General features: G+C 49.0%; 1 protein-coding gene across 1 annotated transcript in view; it reads right to left on the minus strand.

Annotated features, from left to right (window-relative positions):
• Window positions 1-23,418, minus strand: part of RNF213 (ring finger protein 213) — a 2,876,335-nt gene that overhangs the window by 969,696 nt on the left and 1,883,221 nt on the right. The window contains exon 31 of the mRNA XM_086931045.1: window positions 917-1,045. Coding sequence (XP_086787171.1) covers window positions 917-1,045 — 129 coding nt within the window. The remainder of the gene's footprint in view (window positions 1-916; window positions 1,046-23,418) is intronic.

A 23,418-nucleotide genomic window follows, 5' to 3' on the forward strand; every position in this document is an offset into this window, starting at 1 on the left:
ACGCAGTTTTGCAGATCAAGAACCGACAGGGAGATCGGGAAGTAGCAGGTTTCTTTCCATCTCATTTTGATCTTTTTAACATGTATTTACATACAAGGCAACCTTAGTATTTCCAAGTGCGTTTTTAATACGAAAATCGACAAATAACTGCCCTAATCACAACTCCAGAGCTCACACTCTCCTATATCAGCACCTGTGTTTCAACTCGTTTTCATTTAATTTCGAATCGTTTCTACACGAGGTACCCAGTATTCAAACAAGTATTCAAATGATACCTGCCTTACAGTTTTGTAGAGTGGAAAAACGACTTGCTTACTGTTGCCCTCATTTAATGCCCCGTTTTATGAGGACACCACAAACCTTGTTTTGCGAGCACCAGTATGACAATGTACTCTCCTCTGCAGCTTGTTAAAAAGAAAACCCAAAACGAATCCTTTTTTTTACGAAGATCCAGAACAGCTACATATATGGCTTAGAAAACCCAACTAGAATGCAGTCTGCCTGAGACAAAGATAAGAGACCTCGGAGCAAGAGACACGAAGTCGACCAGGATATCACAAGCCATCCTTTGGTTACTGTAACACGGTATAAAAAACCTTTGATTTCTAAAATATGTCAGCGAGGTCCAATGCTATCTGATCTATGTCATTTTTATATTTAAGGTGAGAACTGTAATTAAGCGTGATCAATAATTCTGACGAAAGTCTTGACAGATGGAAACCTGGGTGCGAAAATGACCACTCAATGAGTGCAGAACCCAAATTAAGAGCATAATGAGCCCTTTCCATAGTGTGGAGGATATTTCAGAAAAGGCAAAGAAAAGAGCAAGGTCCTTCCTTGTCACCTTTGCGGTATAGCGTTGCCCGAATACAGAAACGGTGGTTTTATGTGTTTCCCGAAGCTAGTAAATACTTACATTCAGATGTAATAGTCTTCTTGCACGGGTAGAACAATTGGCTGATCTTAAGATGCTGTAGCTCAGTCACATCAGCAACCATGTCCTTTGATTTTCTCAGGTCATCAATGTGCACAGACTGCCACAAGCCTGCAAACCACAAACGTGAAACGGAAATACGTCAGTAGGTTATAGGAGATGTACATTCAGCACAAGAATTATGCGTATTTGTCATAAAAAAAACATACTTAATAAAAACATCGTGCCTAAAAGCTAGGAGCAACAACAAACACAACAGCAAGGAACTCTTCAGCATCGTAAAAGAGCTCTCCAATCCCAGCGCCAGCAGCAACGACATCACACAGTCGCAAGACCTCTGCAACTCCCTCGCCACGTTCTTTCACCGCAAAATCGCCGATAAACACAACAGCTTCGGCGCCCAGACTCCGCCCCCAGCCACTGAACCAAAGCCCCCTACAACCATCCTCAGAGCTTGGACTCCCATCAGCACCGAAGACACCACCCACGCCAAGCACACCACCCACTCCGATTCTCCTTCCGACCCATGCCCCCACCACATCTTCAACAAAGCAGACACCATCATCGCTCCCCACCTACGGAACGTCATAAACAACTCAATCAATCAATCAATCAAAGACATTTATAGAGCGCACTACTTACCCGGGGGTCTCAAGGCGCTTGGGGGGGGGGTGCTGCTACTGCTCGAACAGCCAGGTCTTGAGCTTCTTCCTGAAGGAGAGGTGGTCTTGGGTCAGGCGCAGGTCGGGAGGGAGGGAGTTCCAGGTCTTGGCGGCCAGGTAGGAGAAGGACCTTCCTCCTGTTGTCGTTCTTCGGATGCGGGGGACGGCGACGAGGGCGTGACTGGTTGATCGGAGATGGCGTTTGGGAGCGTAGAAGTTGATGCGGTTGTTGAGGTAGCTCGGGCCTTGATCGTGTAGGGCTTTGTGTGCGTGGGTGAGGAGACGGAAGGTGATTCTTTTGTTGACGGGGAGCCAATGCAGGTCTCTCAGATGTCCGGAGATGTGGCTGTGTCGTGGGATGTCGAGGATGAGTCTGGCTGAGGTGTTCTGGATCCGCTGGAGTCTCTTCTGGAGCTTGGCGGTGGTTCCGGCGTAGAGGGCGTTGCCGTAGTCCAGTCGGCTGGTGACGAGGGCCTGGGTGACCGTCTTCCTGGTCTCGGTGGGGATCCACCGGAAGATCTTCCGTAGCATGCGCAGGATGTTGAAGCACGACGAGGAGACGGCGTTGACTTGTCTGGTCATGGAAAGGGAGGAGTCCAGGATGAAGCCCAGGTTGCGTGCGTGGTCTGTCGGTTTGGGTGCGGTGCCCAGGGCGGGGGGCCACCAGGAGTCGTCCCAGGCGGAGGGCGAGGAGCCCAGGATGAGGACTTCCGTCTTGTCTGAGTTCAGTTTCAGGCGGCTGGTCGTCATCCACTCGGCTACGTCTTTCATCCCTTTGTGAAGGTTGGCTCTGGCGGCGGCGGGGTCGTTGGTCAGGGAGAGGATCAGCTGGGTGTCGTCAGCGTACCGCCACCTTCCCAGAGAGCTGGAAGCACGCAGAGATCAACACCCTACTGTAGAAACCCACAGCGGACCCCAAAGACCTCAAAAACTTCCGCCCCATCTCTCTTCTTCCCTTCCCTGCTAAAGTTATCGAGAAGATCGTCAATAAACAGCTGACCGCTTTCCTCGAGGCCAATGGCTTCCTCGACCCATCCCAGTCCGGATTGAGCCAACCACAGCACCGAGACCGCCCTCATCGCAGCCACCGACGACATCAGGACCCTGCTTGACAACGGGGAAACAACCGCCCTCATCCTCCTAGACCGCTCAGCCGCCTTTGATACAGTCTACCATCGCACCAAATAACCCGCCTCCTCAATGTCGGGATCCAAGGTAAAGCACTGGACTGGATCACCTCGTTCCTCTCCGACAGAACCCAGAGAGTCCGCCTCCCTCCCTTCTGCTCCACAGCCACCGAGATCATCTGCGGCGTACCCCTAAGCTCATCGCTCAGCCCAACCCTCTTCAATATCTACATGAGCCCCCTCGCCACCATTGCATGCTAACACAACCACAACATCATCTCATACGCCAACGACACCCAGCTGATACTCTCCCTCACCAAAGGCCCAGCCACCGCCAAACTCAACCTCCAGGAAGGAATGAAAAACGTCGCGGAATGGATGAAACTCAGCCGTCTGAAACCGAACTCAGACAAGACGGAGGTCCTCATCTTCGGACCATCCCCTTCCGCCTGGGACGACTCCTGGTGGCCTACAGCACTGGGCACCACACCAACACCCACTGACCACGCACGCAACCTGGGATTCATCTTGGACTCCTCTCTCACGATGACCAAGCAAGTCAAGGCCATCTCATCCTCATGTTTCAACACCCTGCGCATGCTCCGTAAGATCTTCCGGTGGATCCCTACCGGAACTAGAAAGACAGTCACCCAGGCCCTCGTCACCAGCCGACTAGACTACGGGAACGCCCTATAAGCAGGAACCACAGTCAAACTTCAGAAAAGACTCCAACGCATACAGAACACATCCGCATGACTCATCCTCGACATCCCTCGCTACAGCCACATATCAGCCCACCTGAGAGGCCTGCACTGGCTCCCCGTCAGCAAGAGGATCACGTTCAGGCTCCTCACCCACTAACACAAAGCGCTCCACGACAAAGGCCCTGAATACCTCAACAACCGCCTCACGTTCTACACTCCAACACGTAAACTCCGCCCCGCCAGCCTCGCCCTCGCCAACGTCCCACGGATCCGCAGTACCCCCACCGGAGGAAGATCATTCTCCTACCTGGCGGCCAAGACGTGGAACACCCTCCCCGCCCACCTACGACTGACCCAGGACCACCTCACATTCAGGAAACACCTCAAGACCTGGCTCTTCGAGCAGTAGCGGCACCCCCCCTCCCTCAGCGCCTTGAGACCCCTACGGGTGAGTAGCACGCTCTATAAATGGATTGATTGATTGAGCAATGCATGCCACTAATACTAGGTTGCCTCAGCACAGAAGCATTATGTTCAGAGATTTTGTATATGTTTACACTTTTGTGCATCGTTAACGTCAAAGTCTTTTCACATTCGATTACATGTGCATACACTGATTTAGTACTGTTGCTTTTCAAACAAATACTTTGATATGTAAAAAGTGCCTATTTAGGTCTCGCCTAGCACATGCAGCGCATGTTGGCGAGCCAATTGTTGTCAGTTTGGTGAGCGAAGGGAGACAAACCATGTGCGCGCACATGGCGTCTCCTCTAAAGGGGCACAGGAGATGGCACGCGTACGGACAGGTGATGTGGACTTCGTAGGCGTGCACATCTCCCTTTTCCGCGTGAACACAGCGCGCGCAAGGCGCGCTTTCACTTTCCCTCAGGCTGGGCTTAATTTATGTAGGCAAGGACAGGGCACTCAAACTCAGCGACACCATGCCAAGCCCTCGGCCTGCTTCTGTCAGAGTATCTGCAGAGTTTTGGATAACTGGCAGAAAGGGAGACCCCGCCACGGGTCAGAACATGGAAGTGTAATCACATCCGATGAGATAGCCTAGTTGGTTTTTTTTTAATCTGCTGTAGCGATCAGCTTCCAGCCCAAATGTCACGTGTCAGTTAATGCACTAAGCAGGAATACTGCTGGGGCTGGTTAAGTGACAGCTGTCATTTAAAGGACTGTAGAAACACATGTCACCTTCTCGTGAACGGTGGGGTACCCGTCAGAGGAGACCTGAGCTCTTTGCATCTACGTCCCTGTGGCCAGTGCCTTGTTTAAATCCGACACCTGTTGATGTCTCTTTCAGACCACATCTGTTTCCTGTGTATCTCTTTCCGTCTGGGGCCTATATTTTGTGTGGATGTCTCTCTTTCAGCCTTTAGTTATCCGTGATGACTCTTGTGTCTCGCCCTGTCTATTCTGTTGGGGTGTGTGTTTCATAGTGTGTGTTTCTCTCTTACATGTTGTTCTATCTATTGCTGTTTGTAATTGCCATTGTCAGTCTCTCGTTCTCACCCATGCATCGTCTCCTGTGGGATATTTAGTGAGCCTCCTTGGGTGTCTCTTGCAGTACACAATCACTGGCTATCTCTTCTTCGCTCACTTGCATGGTCTCTTGGTGTCTGTGTGTTTATTTTATGTATATGTCCTCTCACAATTTGAGCAGTCTCTTGCACTTTGTGATTGCACTTGTCTATCTCTGTTTTACTCTTGCACCGTCTCTTTGGATCCATGCAATGGTTAATTTTTTTGAATTAATATTTTTCTATATATTTCTCTCAGGCCTTTATTGTCCTTTCCAGCTTGTTTAATGTTCTAGCTACAATTGGCACTAACCGTATCACCCAGAAACAAGTAGTGATGTTCAGACCTTGGAGTACACTTAACTTAAAAAAATGGGCTGTCATATTAGATGACTTCTGCCCTATGTTTGAATATCTAAAGTCAAAGGTAGTAGATTTGTGCATTTCCACTTCCCTCAATACCATAACTTACCTAAGACAGACACCTAAACAAGCATTTGCAATGCAATAGGTCTCGCATTTACGCAAGTATGAGCTATAGACATTGCAAATAACAATGCCTTTTTTGTTTTCGTTTTAAAACATAAATAAAAGGCATTGTCATTTGCAATGCCAATAGCTAAACTCGTGTAAATGTGAGACCTATTGCATTGCAAACGCTTGTTCTGATCCTTGTTAACTACGACTCCATTTAAGTATAAACACCATCTTGTACAAAATGGAATTCACCCCTTGCCATTCAGGTCTTTCACCTGCCCATCTCACTATGGTTGTTTCAGCAGCATGTAGTCAAATAGATTTTTTGTTTATTTCCATTGTCGTTGTTCCTGCTAGCTTTGATGACCTTCCTCGCCTCAATTATGAAACTGCAACTATTTCTACAGAGTATTCTGCTAGATCACTGTGTGCTATTAATTCATGTACCACGCTGTTGTTAATGTATCTAGCATAACCAGACGACATTAGCAGAGAGGGGGCAGAATAATTATTCAAGTAGTTTGATCCGGTTTCGGTATTAAGGCAATATGTTGTTTATTTTATTGTGCTTTGATTTGCGGATTCAATTCATACATTTGCTCACACAACACTGACTCTTCAGTTTTTTAATTGCTTATTTGAAAATAAGGTAAAAAAACCCTTGATTTGAAGGTGTATCAACGTAAATATTTAACTGATTAAAAGCTAATTTGGCTAGAGATAATTTAGTTAAGTTGTACATAATTGGCAGCAGATGGATAAAGATACTGACAAAGGGGTGGTAAAAGTTATAGACTTATAACCTTGCACATACGTAGTAGGGTTAACTAGCATTCAAAAAGGATATCTTGTTTTCCGTTTATTAGAAGCGGAAATAGAGAGGTCCAAATCTTGAAATGTCGAAGTCTCCAAGTATTTTGACAAATCATTTGGGTCCGTGAAGAAGTGGAGTCTTCCATTCTCAATAATATTAAATTTTGCAGGACCAGCAAAGGAGAATTGGAAGTTCTTATCTATTAGTTTGTCTCTTAGTAGAAGAAAGCCTTTTCTTATGTCTACGGTAGTGTAACCAGGAGGCCCGGCACGGGACGCCTAATCCCGATACCGGGCGTGGTGAACCTATAACCTGTGACCTCCCCCTCTTATTTCCACAGCCACCAAAACTCCCGGATTGGAACGGTGATGAGAGCAACAACTGCGACGAGGAGGACGATATCGGGCCCTTTAACTGGATGGGCGGTGGCATGGAAGAGGAGGAGTCACGTACTCCGATAAGAGTCAGCAGGGAGGATCCACAGGTGTGTTATTACACCGGAGGAGCGGACAGTGTGTGGCAGAGTGGAGTGGCGTGGAGCAGTGCAGAAACCGGAGCAGAGAAAGAGGAGTCAGCAACGCGGAAAGAGACTGAGGTGAGCAGTTCTCAAGAATCCACGAAGACCGAGGAACCGCCTGGACGTGGTGAGGAGGACCGGAACACCGACGAAAGCAGTAAGCCAGGAGGCCAACACCACGCGTCGCCCAGCCGCACACGAGGAGGGGTGTGGCTATCCGAGGTGCGTACCCGTATCGTGGGTTGGGTGAAAAGAAAGGCAAAAGCCTAAGTTAACTATCCCGTGTTTTTCCCTGGGAGTCTACCCCTTTCACACCTTCACGTCCCGTAAACGACCTGCAGTATCGGTTTCTCTCACACCCGATACCTTGCTAATAGCATAACGAAAGTAGCGTGAACTGACGCTTGCATCTTTTTGTGTTTACCCCCTTTACCGGTGGAGCCTGGGCCATTACGGAGCTGAAGGAGACTAGCCGAAGGAGGAGCCCAAACCGATGAAGGTAGGAGGGAGTACTCCGAAAGACCCGACTGGAGAGAAGTCGATCTCCGAGAAGAGGTGTAACTAGGAAGACCTGTACTGACTTTTTGTTACAACAAATAAACCCTTGTAAAACTAAGACACGTCTCCTGCCCTTCCCTACCCCGCAAGTTACAGTGGTGGAGAATGCGGGCAAACCATCCATCTGTGTAACGAAGATGGACGAAGTAGTACAGGCACTAGTGAAGGGTCAGGAACGACTGGAGTGGCGCACGGAGCAACAGATACGGACTGCAGATGCCGATAGGGAAATAATGAAAGCGGCCATGACGGCCCGTGCACTCGACCCTCCCCTGGCGAACGGACCGGTAACCTTGGGTGGAACGCCCCAGAGCATCAGTGGGGTGTCCCTGCAAAAATACCAACCAGGTTAGGACCCTGATGCGTTTTAGCTGAACTTCGAAAGGGCTGCCTGAGCCTGCGGTTGGCCCGGTGCAAAATGACCGTTCTTTCTAGCACCGTTGTTGGTCGGAGAGGCCCAAGCGGCCTACCAGGTGGCAAATCCAAGAGGCGACACCCCCTATGCCGATATCAAGAGAATCATCCTGGACCATCTCGGATTGGACCAAGAAGCATACCGCCTCCGGTTTCGTAAAGAGAGGGGAGTACAAGGGGAGACTCCAAAAACGCTGTTTGTTTGTTTTAAGATGGCTGCTGATAAGTGTCTCACACCCAACGAGAGCACGAAAGAGGAAATAATGGACAGAATCTATCTGAAACAATTCCTGGAGGCCCTACCTTTTGCTACACAGAGGTGGTTGAGACAACATCAGAATCTCACCGCCAGTCAAGAAGTTGAAATGGCTAATACGTTTTTGAGGGTGCAACAGAGACCCCTCCCTCCCTGGGAATCGGACAAACAAAAAGCCATCGTGAAAACAGAGAAGAGACCTTTGAAAATCCCGGAACCGCTGAAACCCAAATCCTGGAGACCTGAATCCCCGCCACACAGCGGTCCACAATGTTTCGAATGCGGTACTTGGGGCCATATAGCTCAACTCTGTTCCAGGAAGAAACCAACAGAGGAACCTATGGAGGTCGGGTACCTTCCAAGGACTGTGCTGTATTCAGCGGAAATGGGGCATGCTTAACGAGTAAGTATAGAGGTAAATGGTAACCCTGTCCAAGCGCTCCTAGATTCCGGTTGCCGCCAATCGGTGGAACAAGCCCATCATGTACCACCACAACAGGTACTTCCTAGGGAAAAGGTGTATATACGGTGTGTTCATGGGGATGTGAGACCGGCATAGGGGCTGTGCTTCCCATAGTTCCCTACCGAGGTACTCCCCATAGAGTCAGAGTCGGGGTATTGTCCACCCTTCCGGAGGACCTCATCATTGGAACAGATAAGCCCTCTTTCCTAGACATGTTCCGTCAGAGCCTAGGACCTGAAGTCCTCAGTAGGAACACAGCCAGGAGCACCCGGTCGTTGCCAGCGTTGGTATCACCTGAACCCTGGGTCCTGGACAGGAGTTTTCATTTCGCGCAGGCAAACGACGCAACTTTGTTCAACGCCTGGGAAACAGCTCACCAAACCCAAGGACAAACTCCAGTTAGATTCCCCCGTTTTTTCATCAAAAACGACCTACTGTACCGTCAAGGGCAAAAGGATGATCCAGAACAGCTGCTTGTTCCCGTATCATTCCGAGAACAAGTGCTCTTCTACTCACATTCACACGTAGTCGCCGGCCATACGGGAGCAGAAAAAACAACCCAGAACATCCTTAGATGCTTTTATTGGCCAGGGATCTATAAAGACGCTATGACCTTTTGCCAGGAATGTGAAATTTGTCAGAAGCGGAACATGACCAGACCTCGGGCTGTACCTCTGCAACCACTCCCCATCATCGGGGTTCCCTTTGAGAGGGTTGGCCTGGACCTTATAGGCCCTCTCCCCAAGACAAGAAAGGGACACCAGTATGTCCTGGTAATCGTGGATTACTCCACTAGGTTTCCGGAAGCATTTCCTCTCACCTCCACCACCACCAAAAACGTGGCAGACAAAATGCTGGAGCTATTTTCTCGGGTTGGATTCCCAAAGGAAATTTTGACCGACCAGGGAACGCCCTTCGTGTATCGCCTGATGAAAGAAGTGTGCCAGCTACTAAATATACACCAAATCAGAACAGCCGTGTATCACCCACATACGGACAAACTAGTGGAAAGATACAACAGAACTTTGAAGACCACTTTGAGGAAAATGCTAGAGGTACATGGAGCTGAATGGGACCAAATACTACCACTTGTCTTGTACGTCATACGCGGACAAAAACAAAGCAGCATGGGATTTTCATCATTTGAGCTGCTCTATGGTCGCCAACCACACTCTCTCTTAGAAATGACAAAAGAAACATGGGAGAAGGAGGCCCCAGAAGAAACCCTCAAGACCCTGGAGTATGCACGTAACCTACGTTCCAAACTGGGCAAATTAAGAGACCTGGCTTTCGCCAATCTAGAAAAAACCCAAAAGAAACAGAAAAAACTGTACGACAAAGGAAAGAAATGGCGTAGTCTTCAGAAGGACGATTGGACATTGGTCATCCTGCCCTCCTCATCGCAGAAATTTAAAGCTGAATGGGGAGGTCCCTACAAGGTGGTCGACACAATCGGGAACACCAGTTACCGGCTGCAAATCAATCCCCGGAAGACCCACCAGCGGAGATACATCTGACCAACCCCAAAGAGCCAGACGAGTCGAACACGATAAACAAACTCGTGATCAACGAGGACCTACGAGAGGTCGAGAAACAGGAATTGGTGAAAACCCAGCAAAAACACGCCATCGTGTTCTCGGATATACCAGGAAGAACCAACCTGGCGGAACACCAAATCCAGACCATTCCAGGAAAGATCGTAAAGATACGTCCCTACAAGATACCGGAAGCCAGAATGAAGGGTATACAGCAAGAAATGGCCGAAATTAAGAGATTAGGGGTTATTCGACCCTCCCATAGTAACTGGTCAAGTCCGATTGTGATGATTCCGAAGCCCGACGGGACGAGGCGATTTTGCATGGACTTTCGAGCACTTAATGAGATTTCCACTTTCGATGCCTATCCTATCCTAAGGATAGATGAACTGATAGAGAAGTTAGGGGAAGCCAAATTCATAAGCACGATTGACCTTACTAAAGGTTACTGTCAGGTTCCCCTTAAAGAAGAAGATCGACACAAAACGGCGTTTTCAACAGACGAAGGACATTTCGAATTCACGGTGTTGCCATTCAGGTTGCATGGAGCACCGGCCACCTTCCAAAGATTAATGAATAACGTGTTGAAAGACATCTCAGACTTTACCTCGGCCTATCTGGACGACATTGTTGTTTTTAGTCCAGATTGGGAGACCCACTTGAAACATCTACATCAAGTATTTGATACCCTGGAGAAGGCAGGCCTAAAGATCAATGCAAAGAAATCGAGAATCGCCTTCCAAAAAGTCAAATATCTGGGGTACATCCTAGGACACGGCCTCATCGAGCCCTAAATAGAGAAAGTACGAGCAATATCAGAGACACAGTTCCCAAAAACAAAAAAAGAAATGTGTGCGTTTCTAGGACTCATCGGTTACTATAGACGCTTCATTCCTCGATTTGCCCAAATTGCTGCCCCTCTCACAGATACACTCCAGAATCAAGTAAAACAAGCAGAGTTGTCATCCCCAACCCCGGTTATGCTTGACGCCTTTTCTACCCTGAAAGGGGTGATCACCTCGACCCCCATCTTATCTCCTGACTTTTCGCGTCCATTCGCCCTCCACACGGATGCGTCCGATTATGGTATAGGGGCGGTGTTGTCACAGGAAGGGGAGGCAGGGCTAGATCATCCAATACTATACATCAGCAGGAAGCTGTTCCCCAGGGAGCTCAGGTATCCCACAGTAGAAAAAGAATGTCTGGCCATCCGGTGGGCGGTGGATAAACTGGTGTATTACTTGGAGGGGCGGCCATTTACCCTCTATACGGACCATGCACCCCTCCTGTGGATGGCTCGCAACAAATCCAACAATGCGAGGGTGATGCGGTGGTTCCTGGCTTTGCAACCCTTTGCCTTTACGGTGTGTCACAAAAAAGGAACTGACAATAAGGGTGCTGATTACCTCTCCGGAAACACACTTCCCGAATGGAAGTGTCCAGGGGGGATGGTGTGTAACTAGGAGGCCCGGCACGGGACGCCTAATCCCGATACCGGACGTGGTGAACGTATAACTTGTGACCCCCTCCCTCTTATTTCCACAGCCACCACAACTCCCGGATTGGAACGGTGATGAGAGCAACAACTGCGACGAGGAGGACGATATCGGGCCCTTTAACTGGATGGGCGGTCGCATGGAAAAGGAGGAGTCACGTTCTCCGATAAGAGTCAGCAGGGAGGATCCACAGGTGTGTTATTACACCGGAGGAGCGGACAGTGTGTGGCAGAGTGGAGTGGAGCAGTGCAGAAACCTGAGCAGAGAAAGAGGAGTCGGCAACGCGGAAAGAGATTGAGGCGAGCAGTTCTCAAGAATCCACGAAGACCGAGGAACCGCCTGGACGTGGTGAGGAGGACCGGAACACCGACGAAAGCAGTACGCCAGGAGGCCAACACCACGCGTCGCCCAGCCGCACACCAGGAGGGGTGTGGCTATCCGAGGTGCATACCCGTATCGTGGGTTGGGTGAAAAGAAAGGCAAAAGCCTAAGTTAACTATCCCGTGTTTTTCCCTGGGAGTCTACCCCTTTCACACCTTCACGTCCCGTAAACGACCTGCACTATCGGTTTCCCTCACACCCGATCCCTTGCCAATAGCATAACAAAAGTAGCGTGAACTGACGCTTGCCTCTTTTTGTGTTTCCCCCCTTTACCGGTGGAGCCTGGGCCATTACGGAGCCGAAGGAGATTAGCCGAAGGAGGAGCCCAAACCGACGAAGGGAGGAGGGAGTACTCCGAAAGACCCGACTGGAGAGAAGTCGATCTCCGAGAAGAGGTGTAACTAGGAAGACCTGTACTGACTTTTTGTTACAACAAATAAACCCTTGTAAAACTAAGACACGTCTCCTGCCCTTCCCTACCCCGCAAGTTACAGGTAGGTTTTGAGTAATCTTGGTTGAATGTTATTTTTTGGCCATTCCATGTGATCTGACAATTTTTGCGGGCAAAGTTGAGGATGACCTCTGTGTGTTGGTATCTTAGAGGTTTGCAGATGATAGGGTGGGTCGTTTGCCTTGTAGGCGAGCTAAATGTAGGTATTCTGTGTGCTCTGTCAAGCTCCAGGTTCTGGTGAAATTTTATGTCTGTAATCTGAGGGATCCAGGTTTTCAAGAATGCAACTCATGACTCAGCGGAGTCTTCTGAGCCCTCTGGGACACCAAAAATTCTAATATTGCCTCTTCGGTTTTGGTCTTCCAGTTTGGGGTGCATGTCTTTTGAGGTTACTGGTACTGTCAAGAAGGGTTTTTATTTCCTTGTTGGCTTGAGATGCAGCGTCTTCGATGTCGCTTATTCTTTGCTCTGTGGCGACAATTCTAGAGTTGATTGTACTCATGTCCGCTCGGATGGTGGTTAGTTCTCACTGCATAGCGTCCGTGTTTTGTTTAGTTGATTTGCCCAGATCATGCACATCTGCTAACTTTTTGAGAATAATTTCCATTGTGCTATTCATTTCTGCTTTAGCCTTGATAGGCGAGTCTGATGGAGAAGGTTCAGCCTTGGATCTTTTGTATTTGTTAAAAAAAAAGTTGATACCCAAGGTCCTTATTTACCTTGCGGGTTCCCTTGTTCACTGCAAAACTTGAATCTTTTGTAGTCAACCTTGGATTCTTTATCCACCACAGTGATGTACCCCTAAGTGCAGTCTCCTCGGGCATTGGTTTATTGAAGCTTCTCGTTTATTACTTACTGCTCACCATGGAGGGGTAGAACGTAAGATGTATATCTGGGCTATTATGAGAAGACTGTGTATAGGCCAGAGTAAAATGCCTGATGTTCAATGTTGAAGACTAATGCCTGGGACTGGTGAGCATGTGGGGGAGACCCATATGTATATGCGGGACAAAGGAGGTGATTTGCACATGGGACTGGACCCCTTAAGGCAGTAATGCAGCAACAAACTGGTCTTGCAGGAGTAGTAAGGAGCTCAACGATGAGTAAATTACAGCATGGGCATGTGTAGAAGGATCAAAGGCGAGCTTAGCCAGCTACAGAGTGTACAGCCGTTCCACCTTGAAGGAGCTGAAGATTTCATGAATGCGCTGGTTGGGTATATTGATGTCGCAGTACTGAGAGGAGCGTAGCTAGTTTATTTATTTGGCTTGTTTTGAAATAGGACTGTCCGGGACTGCTGCTTGTTGATCAGTGATAATGATAGAGGAGGTACAGTTCGAATGTGATGCACAGTGCTTGATGTTCTTTTCGGGGGCAGTGATGTCCAGGATTTATGTTCAATGCTCGAGGTAGGTATTACAGTTTTGAGAAGGTGCACCGCACTGACTTGGAGGTGAGAGCGATATAGATTTAGCGCCGGTTGCCCCTGGTAAACAATGTGGTGTGTAGTGGTACCATAGGCCCTTGAGAGACACTGTGCTGGAAGTAGGCTCTAAAGAATTGGGCACTGCTTGGACACTTGCTGTACACGCTGTGTCTAGGATTTCGTTAAAGCTGTCATTTTAGGGTCGGACCTCCGCTTAGGACCAAGGTTCGTTGCGATACTGGGAGGATTGTAACAGAAGTGCCGCAGTGGCAGAGACTTGCTTGGGTATAGAGATGGTGAGATAGTGAGGCCTCTTGTCATATATGTAGAACAGACATGCAGGAGATTAAAAGGCACTAGTAACGTTAAAAGAATCTGATGAAGCCACCATTTTAGGGTCAGGCCATCATTGAGGGGGACTAGCCATGAAGTGCACGAAGCACGATCTTCTTCGATTTTCCTTTTCACATATACCCTTGGGAGACACACCGTCATTGAGATTAGACGTTTGAGGATGTGTACGCTATGACTATAAAGTTGTTGCAGACATCTAAAAGGATAAAAGGTGCTTGTTGCGTTGTAGGTTTTCTTGAAGCCGCCATCATAGGGTCAGGCCGGCACTGAAGGGAGGCTCGATGCAGTGATAAATTAAATGCAATTAGAGTGCAGAATTGGCTGTTTCTTACTTGGGAGTAGTCGGCAGTGACCCCTCTCATCGGTCAAACATGAAGGAGATTGGCTTTGGGATCGGTACGCTATCACCAGCGAAACGGATGGCACTCACTGATCGTCATTTTTGATATCCGCACCCCCTGGTTAGTGGAGGTGTCAGCGATTATGGTGGTGATAAAGCCTTCCTAGGGTCGCTGAAGGCATCAGCAGGTGCCGCTTTACAAAAGGAACCGAAGCCCGGTGTCCATTTCCCTTTTAATCTCGGTAGGCTCTAGAACAGAGGCCTGAAGGCTCAGTGTTGTACAGAGCAGCAGGATAAGGCAGCCATTAGCTCTGCCGTACAATAATTACTTTGCCACAAACAAACCACCCTGACCTGACAGGCCGCCAGAACTACAAAATGACCCTCTTTTCCAAGCATCATGCCTCTGCACTTGCATGTCAACTTTGGTTGAATCATACTGCTCATTCCAGCTCACGCCAACTCACGAGTAGGTTCTCATACAAACATGCTCGGACATGTAGAACGAGTTACTTACATTGGTAACAATGTATCTGGTAGAAACATAGTCTAGCCGTGGATTCCTTAAATTAGAATATCCCCAGACATCAGACAGGATCCAGAAAACTTTCAGCAGCAGCATCTCTGCATGCCTGGGGCAGCGCCGCAGGGCTTCGCCCTGGCGTAGTCTACGTACTTAACGTCAGCGGAGCCATATATGCCCCTCCCAGCGCGCTTCCCGTCAGTTTTCGTCGGAGAAACTTTTCCGCGCCACAGCCATGAGCCATCACCAAAAAACTGTGAGAATATGGGAACAGTGTGCAAAAAAGATGAAAAAGGAAAAGACATGGAATGGTGAAACAGTGCCATAAAGGACTGTGCTAGGCACTGGACATTCAAAACTAGTAAAGGGAGAAGCAACTCCGAAACAAGAAGACAAACCGCCCCTGGAGGTAGACGAAGAAGGAATTAGCATCACAGCAGACGACAGATAGCCCACAACAATAATGTGGTACCGTGAAGGACAACAAGTCCGTAGCACAGGAGCAAGGACAATTGACCCCTCAAGACGTTACTAGGAAGAGACGTTGTACCCTCATTGAGAGACCAATAAAAATGTGGCAGAGCCCATAGACTTTAACCAATGTAGCTCAGGGGTGGAGGAAACCCCAAAGCGATAGAGAAGGGGAAGAGCGAAGGATGGGAAAAGCAGGAATAGATCCCACACTGTACAACCCAGGGCAAAGGGTTGGAAAGGATACATGACACATGAGCATACCGCCCAATCACGAGAAAGGGCGGAGTAAAGCAATGAAAGCGGAATGAACCATTGTGTGTAGGAGTGAAAGTAAAACGTCACCCTGCAGAAAGGTCAAGCCACCCAGAAGGAGGCCGGTGTAGAAAGCCCAACCTGAAAAGGTTCTTGCAGAACGGGGAAGACGGGTGGGCGTTAAGGAATCTGCGGCTAGACTATGTCTCTACCACATACATTGTTACCGAAAGTAAGTAACTCGTTCATCTGATAGAAACGTCGAGCCGCAGATTCCTTAACTTATAATAGATACCAAAGCCATACCCCTAGAGGAGGCTGGCCTACGATTGAACCCCAAAAGTTGACGAGGCAACGTAGCCGCCCACAAGGTGACGATCCATGGAGGGGACCGCCAACCAGCGCCGCCACACCAGAGAATGAAGCTCAGAAAGAGCAAAAAACAGTGGGAGGCAAAGGCATCACAACCGTTAAAGGGCAGTACTAAAGCTTCCGCATAGTCACCGGTTGAGAGAGAGCGAAAACATATGCTAGATATGTCGGTATAAAAGGGGAAAATTTCATGACCTCGCAAGAAGGGGAAACTAAACCCAGGGTCAGATGTATGCACAGGACCCGACGGGCTGACCGCAAACAAAACACCAGAGGGAAGCCAACTGGTAACACAGAATCAACATATACCAGTACAGCCACTGCAGCCAGCAGAAGCACCCAAAACAGGAGTACAGGAAAAACGACAGCCAAGTGGAAGACTGGACGAAACAGGAGCATAGCGTGTGGAAGGTTGAACCGCACGAAGAATAACAAGAACCCTTCTGTAGGGGCACATAAGCAGCCCCAAGGCGACAGACGCCATAGCCAGCAGGCAATGTGCCAAAAAGAGGCTACCAAGCAAGCTGGACACTCAGTTAAAAGCTTGCAGTGGAGCTGACCGGGTCAATGACCAAGGGCACCAAATGAAGAAGCATTGCACGGTTATGCTGTGCAACAGGACAGCAGATATAGAGGCAAAAGAAATACGCTTAAAAATAAAGTGTCACACAAGAAATCTAGGGTATGCGAAAAGTACCAACAGTCAAGAGGAGAAAGGGACAGAATAATGTCCAGACCATTAAGTGACAGACGCCTCTCGCATGGGAGGAGCAACATTCCCTCACAAGAGGGAGGAGGAGACTGAGCCAGACACGACAACCAAAAACATTCAGATCGAATGCCTCAGGGGTCTAAAAAGCACGTTTTCAAAATCGAAACACTCTCTTTGAGAGTGGTGACAGCAGGAACCCATGCAGAAGTGTAGAAAACACCTGTGCAGAAGCAGCAGGAAGTGTGTAAAAAACTCCTGTTGGGAAAATGCCCAGAAAAGGAGGGCACAAGGCAATGTACAATGAGAGGTACAGGGCGAAGCCACCATCTTTAACGACAAACCGAGCAAGGGCTGAAGCACGAAAACCTGTCACCCGAACACTCAAAGGAGGGGGTGTGGGGGGGCAGCACCACACCAAGACGCACAGGGAAGGACAGACACCTTTCTCCTCGCACGGTTTTTAAATTGGATATACATTTTTTTGTGTCTAGTTTAATGTTTAGTTTGAGCCTTTACATTTTAAACCGCTACTTGAGAAATTGTGCTCTCACCTACCGCACTGTACTGTCCCCGGTCTGCCGCGTTGTGTGCCGTTTGGGAAATTAGCAGTCTAGTTGCTGCCGATCTCTCCCGCCCACTCCCACCAGCTCAAAAGCAGGAATGCAGACTGGACGCACAGCGGCAGCACCAAAGGCAAGCCCGTCTGCACCCGGCCGTGCCTGGCCGTCGCCTGCCGCGCGGCCCGTTACATCTCAAAGCTTATTCTCCCTATCTGCATATTTCTGGCGATCATCATATCGATGGACGCCATTAGATACACAAGTAAGCAGCTCCATTCTTTGAACAATTTCTCTCCCCCTGAATATAACATTAAGCCTCCTCACAATAAAATACCCCTCATCTCAACGGGTCAAAAGAGGCCAGTTACAAATAACAGGGTTTTATTGTAACGCCCGATCTCTCTCCAAACATGCCCTAGAAGTATGGACTCTGCTTGAAGCCAGACATCATCTTTATAACAGAGACCTACCCCTCACCGCCGGGTCCGGAAAGGTTTTGGATAAAATTGCCCCAAATAAACGAGTAAGAGATCTTCACAAATCCTCACCTTGGTTTACTACAGCTCTAAAAAACGACAAACTAGCAGCTAGAAAAGCTGAATGCAAATGGAGACATTCAAAAAGCCTTATTGACCTTAACAACTACAAACTTTTACACAGACAGTATTCAGCCCATATTATATCGGCAAAAAAAAACTATATCTAGGGGAAAGAATAAATAAAGCCTCTAGTTTTCAGAAAGAATTGCTTAAGATTCTTAACAAATTTACACATCCTGCCTCTATGCAGCCCCCACTAGTTGCCTCTCAGGAGCGGATTGACTCCTTATCCACTTTCTTTATAGAGAAAATCAACAGAATATATAGTCAATTTCCTCATGACTCTGTACAATTGCATACTCAGAGAACAGAAGAAAGTTGCTTCTTAACGGCCTCTACCCTAAACACATTTTCAGAATTCTCTCTGGAAGAAGTTACCCTGGCACTCAAAAAGGTAAAATCAGACTCCCCCTCTGAAATAGTATCTTCCCCAGTTCTATTAAAAATCAGTCCAGTTATCACTCCCAGCCTAACAAGGCTTGTTAACCTTTCACTACTACATTCGATGATACCCATTAGGTGGAAGGAGGCAATACTCAGACCCATTTTAAAGAAACCTAAATCTGATCCTGAACAACTAAACAACTTACCGACCTATATCTCTATTTGGTAAAAATCCAAAGTCTTCGATAAATGGTCAACTAATTAAACATCTAGAAAAAAAATAAAGTGCTAGATTCCTCTCAGTCGGGGTTTTGAGCGTTTCATAGCACCAAAACAGCATTACTTGAAGTGGTGGATAGCATTAGATTCTCTTTGGGCAATCGAAGGTCGGCCATGTTAGTCCTGTTAGATCTGTTGCCCGCCTTCGACACCATTTCCCATTCCATTCTTTTGGATCGCCTGAGAGAGGCTGGTGTTGAGGGCCCCGCACTGGACTGGTTCAAGAGTTATCTGAGTGACCGCACTTCTCGAGTCCAAATTGGTGCTTTCACTTCTAAGGGCCAACCCATAAATAAAGTCGTCTCCCAGGGATCCAGCCTGAACCCTATGCTTTTTAATTTATATGTATCTCTCTTGGCTAAAATCATCAAGGATCACGGGTTCGACACACTGTCGTATGCCGATTATACACAGCTGTGAATCACTCTTGGTCCTGATGTCGCTAGCACCAAACACAGATTTGGACAATGTATGCTGGACATAAGCAACTGAATGTCAACAAACTACTTCCAGCAAAACGCAAATAAAACAGAAGTTTTTCTTTTTGGCAATGCACAGATGCTATGGACACATGATTGGTGGCCTTCTACCTTAGGTACCTGTCCCATTCCGAACCAAACAGCCCGTAATCTCAGCGTAAGGATTGACAACCAACTCTCTATGAGTGATCATGTCAATCATACAATATGTACTTGTTATGGGATAATGCACGCCCTTCGTAAAAAATTTAAATGGGTCCCTTTGCCCTCCCGTTTGTCACTGATCCAGGGTATGATTGTCAGTTGCCTGGATTATGGGAATGCTTTGTTGGCTTCCATAAAGACTGAACTCCTTTATAAGCTCCAGGTTCTGCGAAATACAGCAGCCAGACTGGTTTTAAATCTTCCAGCCCGCTCTCCTTCTGCGCCTAGCTTGAGGTCGCTTCGTTAGCTGCCTATTAACTCCTTGGACACTCATGACGAGCTCAGCTCGTCATGGTGTATACCTCCATACACTCATGACGAGCTGAGCTCGTCATGAACAATGGGAAATCTCAAGGGCCAGCACAGCAGGAAAATAACGCTAGCATCGATGTGGTTAAGAAGCGAATATACTTCAAAATTTGCTGTCTTGTACATGAAACCCTAAATGAACAATCAATCAATCAATCAATCATAGACATTTATAGAGCGCTCTACTTACCCGGAGGGTCTCAAGGCGCCTGTGGGGGGGGGGGGGGGGTTGGGGGGTGCTGCTACTGCCCGAACAGCCAGGTCTTGAGCTTCTTCCTGAAGGCGAGGTGGTCTCGGGTCAGGCGCAGGTCGGGAGGGAGGGAGTTCCAGGTCTTGGCAGACAGGTAGGAGAAGGACCTTCCTCCTGTTGTCGTTCTTCGGATGCGGGGGACGGCGGCGAGGGCGTGACTGGCTGATCGGAGGTGTCGTTTGGGAGCGTAGAAGTTGATGCGGTTGTTGAGGTAGCTCGGGCCTTGATCGTGTAGGGCTTTGTGTGCGTGGGTGAGGAGACGGAAGGTGATTCTCTTGTTGACCGGGAGCCAGTGCAGGTCTCTTAGGTGTCCAGAGATGTGGCTGTGTCGTGGGATGTCGAGGATGAGTCTGGCTGAGGCGTTCTGGATCCGTTGGGAGTCTCTTCTGGAGCTTGGTGGTGGTTCCGGCGTAGAGGGCGTTGCCGTAGTCCAGTCGGCTGGTGACGAGGGCCTGGGTGACAGATCCCTTAGTACCTGGCAAGCAAACTGAAGTAGTATCAGCCATCAAGGGCACTTCGCTCTGAAAACAAACACTTACTGATAACTCCAAAGGTTTGAACAGTTAAGCATGGCAGCAAATCTTTTTTTAAATTGGCTCCCACCCTCTGGAACTCTCTGCCAATGCACCTACGAACCGAGATTGAGCATATTCAGTTTCGTAAGTCCCTTAAGACCTGGATATTTTAAATCTCTTTTATTCCCAGCCACCTTTTCGGTTTGTTCCTGAGTCTCGGCAAAGCGCTATGAGACCCTCGGGTGCTATATGCGCTCTACAAGAAACAGTACATAGACATAGACACCAGTGGAAGAGACCACGCAAACGCCCTGCTTTTACCCTGGTGCAAAACGAGGACAGGACGTACGAGATTAGCACAGCGCCTGAATTGAACAACACAAGATTATCACAGCAACTCTGAAAACCCCCCTGTGAACACAGGTGAGGCAGAAGCCATATGGTAAGGACCCCACATTAAGCGTAGAGGGACTACCGTCAACCAGTCAGCTGCATATAAAAATGCCATAGAGCGATGCCACGCCAGGAGCACAGAACAACAGGAAAAAAGAGACTCACAGCAAGACTGGGGCAAAAAACTCCACAGGAGCGTACCAAGGCTGAGGCAACCACAGAATAGCCTGGACTTACCCCACATAGGGTAAGTGTCAACCCCTGTGAGGGGCATCCTCTTGGGCAAAGCACACATTCAGAGGACTGAAAGGTAAGGCAGAATCAGCTGTCCGGCTTTATGGAAAGATTCAGAGATGGCGGAATCACCGCCTACACAATCCGCGTGCTACACCGAGAACCGGGACATGTATGAAGTCAAACCAACAAGGCAAAGTCGCCCACGCAGAATAAAACAAGACTCATGGTAGTCCTGACATGAGGCGGGAGACAGCAGGATCTGCTTGGCTATCAAAAAGGGCTACGCAATTGAAAGGCAGGTCCCTAAGAGCAACTAGGACATTGTACGGGAAACGACTATCACACAGCCACGCATGGCGGCGCAAAGCCACAGACTGAGCAAGAGCGTGTCCCACCTAGTCAGTGTCGACAAGAGAAGATTGTAGGGAAAATTGCACCATTTCCCTGCCATCAAGCAGAAGCCGAAGAAACTGTGACTGCAGCTCATCTGGAACAGAAGGGAGAAGATTCACGACCAAGTCCCAAAGGGTCAAGGATGCACGTGCGAACACACACGCAGTATTCAAGGCAGGGATACTAACACTGGTAGAGGCAAAAAGCTGGCAAGCACAAGCGTCCAGCCACCTAGACTCCCTAGTGGGAGGTAATAAAGGCAAGGCGGATGAAGACTAAGTCAAAGGCCGCCTGAACAACGAGTCCCTGAGCGGTAGGGTCACTGAACAGGCAGAGGGGATCACCGGAGCAGGACGGTGCCTACGAGCAATAGCCCGATCAACAGGATCACTATAAGAGGGCCTTGCCCAAGTGCCACGCAAAATGTCAAATAAAGAGCCACCAATTGGCAGCAAAGGCTCCACCTCAATCGGCTCCATATGGAGCAGATCCATTAAAGCGCCAGTAAGCAGGGGGATCACAGGGGGCTGAAATCCAAGAATAGCAGCCACTGTGTGAATAGCACGTGCATAATCAGCACTAGTTTTAGTTGCCATCCGGTTAGGCGATAATAAACCGTTGACAGGAGATGGTTGGAGACTAAGCCGTCCACTTGACAACAAAAGTGGAGGAGTCGGAGTCTGACCCGAAGGCCAGGCAACACAAGGCACTTGCACCATGGGCCGACCCGGGGAATCCAGAGAAACCTCAGCCTCTTGCCAAGAAGGTGGCGTTGTCGCCGGCAACGGCATCGATCTACACTGTGTGGAGGCCGTAGCGATGTCCGAAGAGTCAGAGGGGCAGCAACATCTAGAGGAAGCTTGGTTGTCAGCCCTGGTGTCAAAGGGTGCCGGGTTGGAGTCACTTGAACGTCGACACCCTCCATAGGGGTCTCGACCTGAACGCCGTCCATCGTAGATCCCAAAGCAAAATGTGCATGCGTAGGAAAGCTTGGCGTAGAGTCGGGCCTCGGGGCCCGCGTCGCCTCCCACGTCGAAGCATGAAGCCGCTCAGGGCTATGCGAAGACTGATGGGGTGGGCTGGGCGGGCGACTGGGAGGACCCACTGGGCCATGTCTCGTCGGCACAGTATTGGCTCTGGAACTGGAGTCGATGCACACAGCCGGTTCAGAGGAAGTATCCACTGACGAGGACCCTACATGAGTGCCTTCCAACTCTTTGGGACCCGAAGGAGCTCCAGGGAGAGGGGGTGACCTAAAGTAAGACAAGAGTGCTATAGAATAGGCCTCCATTTGAGCACACGTCGCTCCAACTCCCGGAAAGAGGGGGTATGGAGGAAGCGACTGCCAGGCGCCCTTACCTGGCATAGAGCTAGAGGAGCGGGCACCAGCAGTACGCGTATGGGAGGAAGACCTCAGTGCTTGTGCTTACCTGCCTTTGAACGACGTTCGCGGGAACGACCTCTGAAACTGACCCGATCCTGAGAGGGAGAGCGGCGGCACGAAGATCCTGGACCGGACAGCCGCGTGGCGAGTAGTTTCATACGACTCTACCTCAGGGACTTGGGCTTAATCTTCTGACAGGTGACACGCCGAGGCACCACAAACAGATGAGGGGCGGGTCAGTGCCAGACATCTGACGCGCACAGGCTTCACAAGCCTTAAAGCCTGAAGGCATTGCACACTGTTCCGGTGAAACTGAAAGTGTTGAGAAGGCCTAAAAACAAGGCCAAGGAACTGCTGGTTTTCCAGGATCTGCGTTGGGACGCGGAAAAGGAGAAAACTGACGTCAGAGCGCCGGGAGGGGCGTATATGGCTCCGCGGACGTCATATCCGTGGAAGACGTCAGGGCAGAGCTGTGCGGCGCCGCCCCCGGTGCGCAGAGATGCTGCTGCTGAAAGTTTTCCGGATCCAGTCTAATGCCTGGGGATATTATAAGTTAAGGAATCTGTGGCTAGACGTCTCTATAAGATACATGCTCGCTTAACAATTCCCTTCTCCGTCTCACCTCTGTTCAAATACTGGATCCTCATCAGTTTCTCAAGAATGT

Source organism: Lissotriton vulgaris, chromosome 7, assembly GCF_964263255.1.
Source record: "Lissotriton vulgaris chromosome 7, aLisVul1.2, whole genome shotgun sequence".
Taxonomy (NCBI): Eukaryota; Metazoa; Chordata; class Amphibia; order Caudata; family Salamandridae; genus Lissotriton; species Lissotriton vulgaris.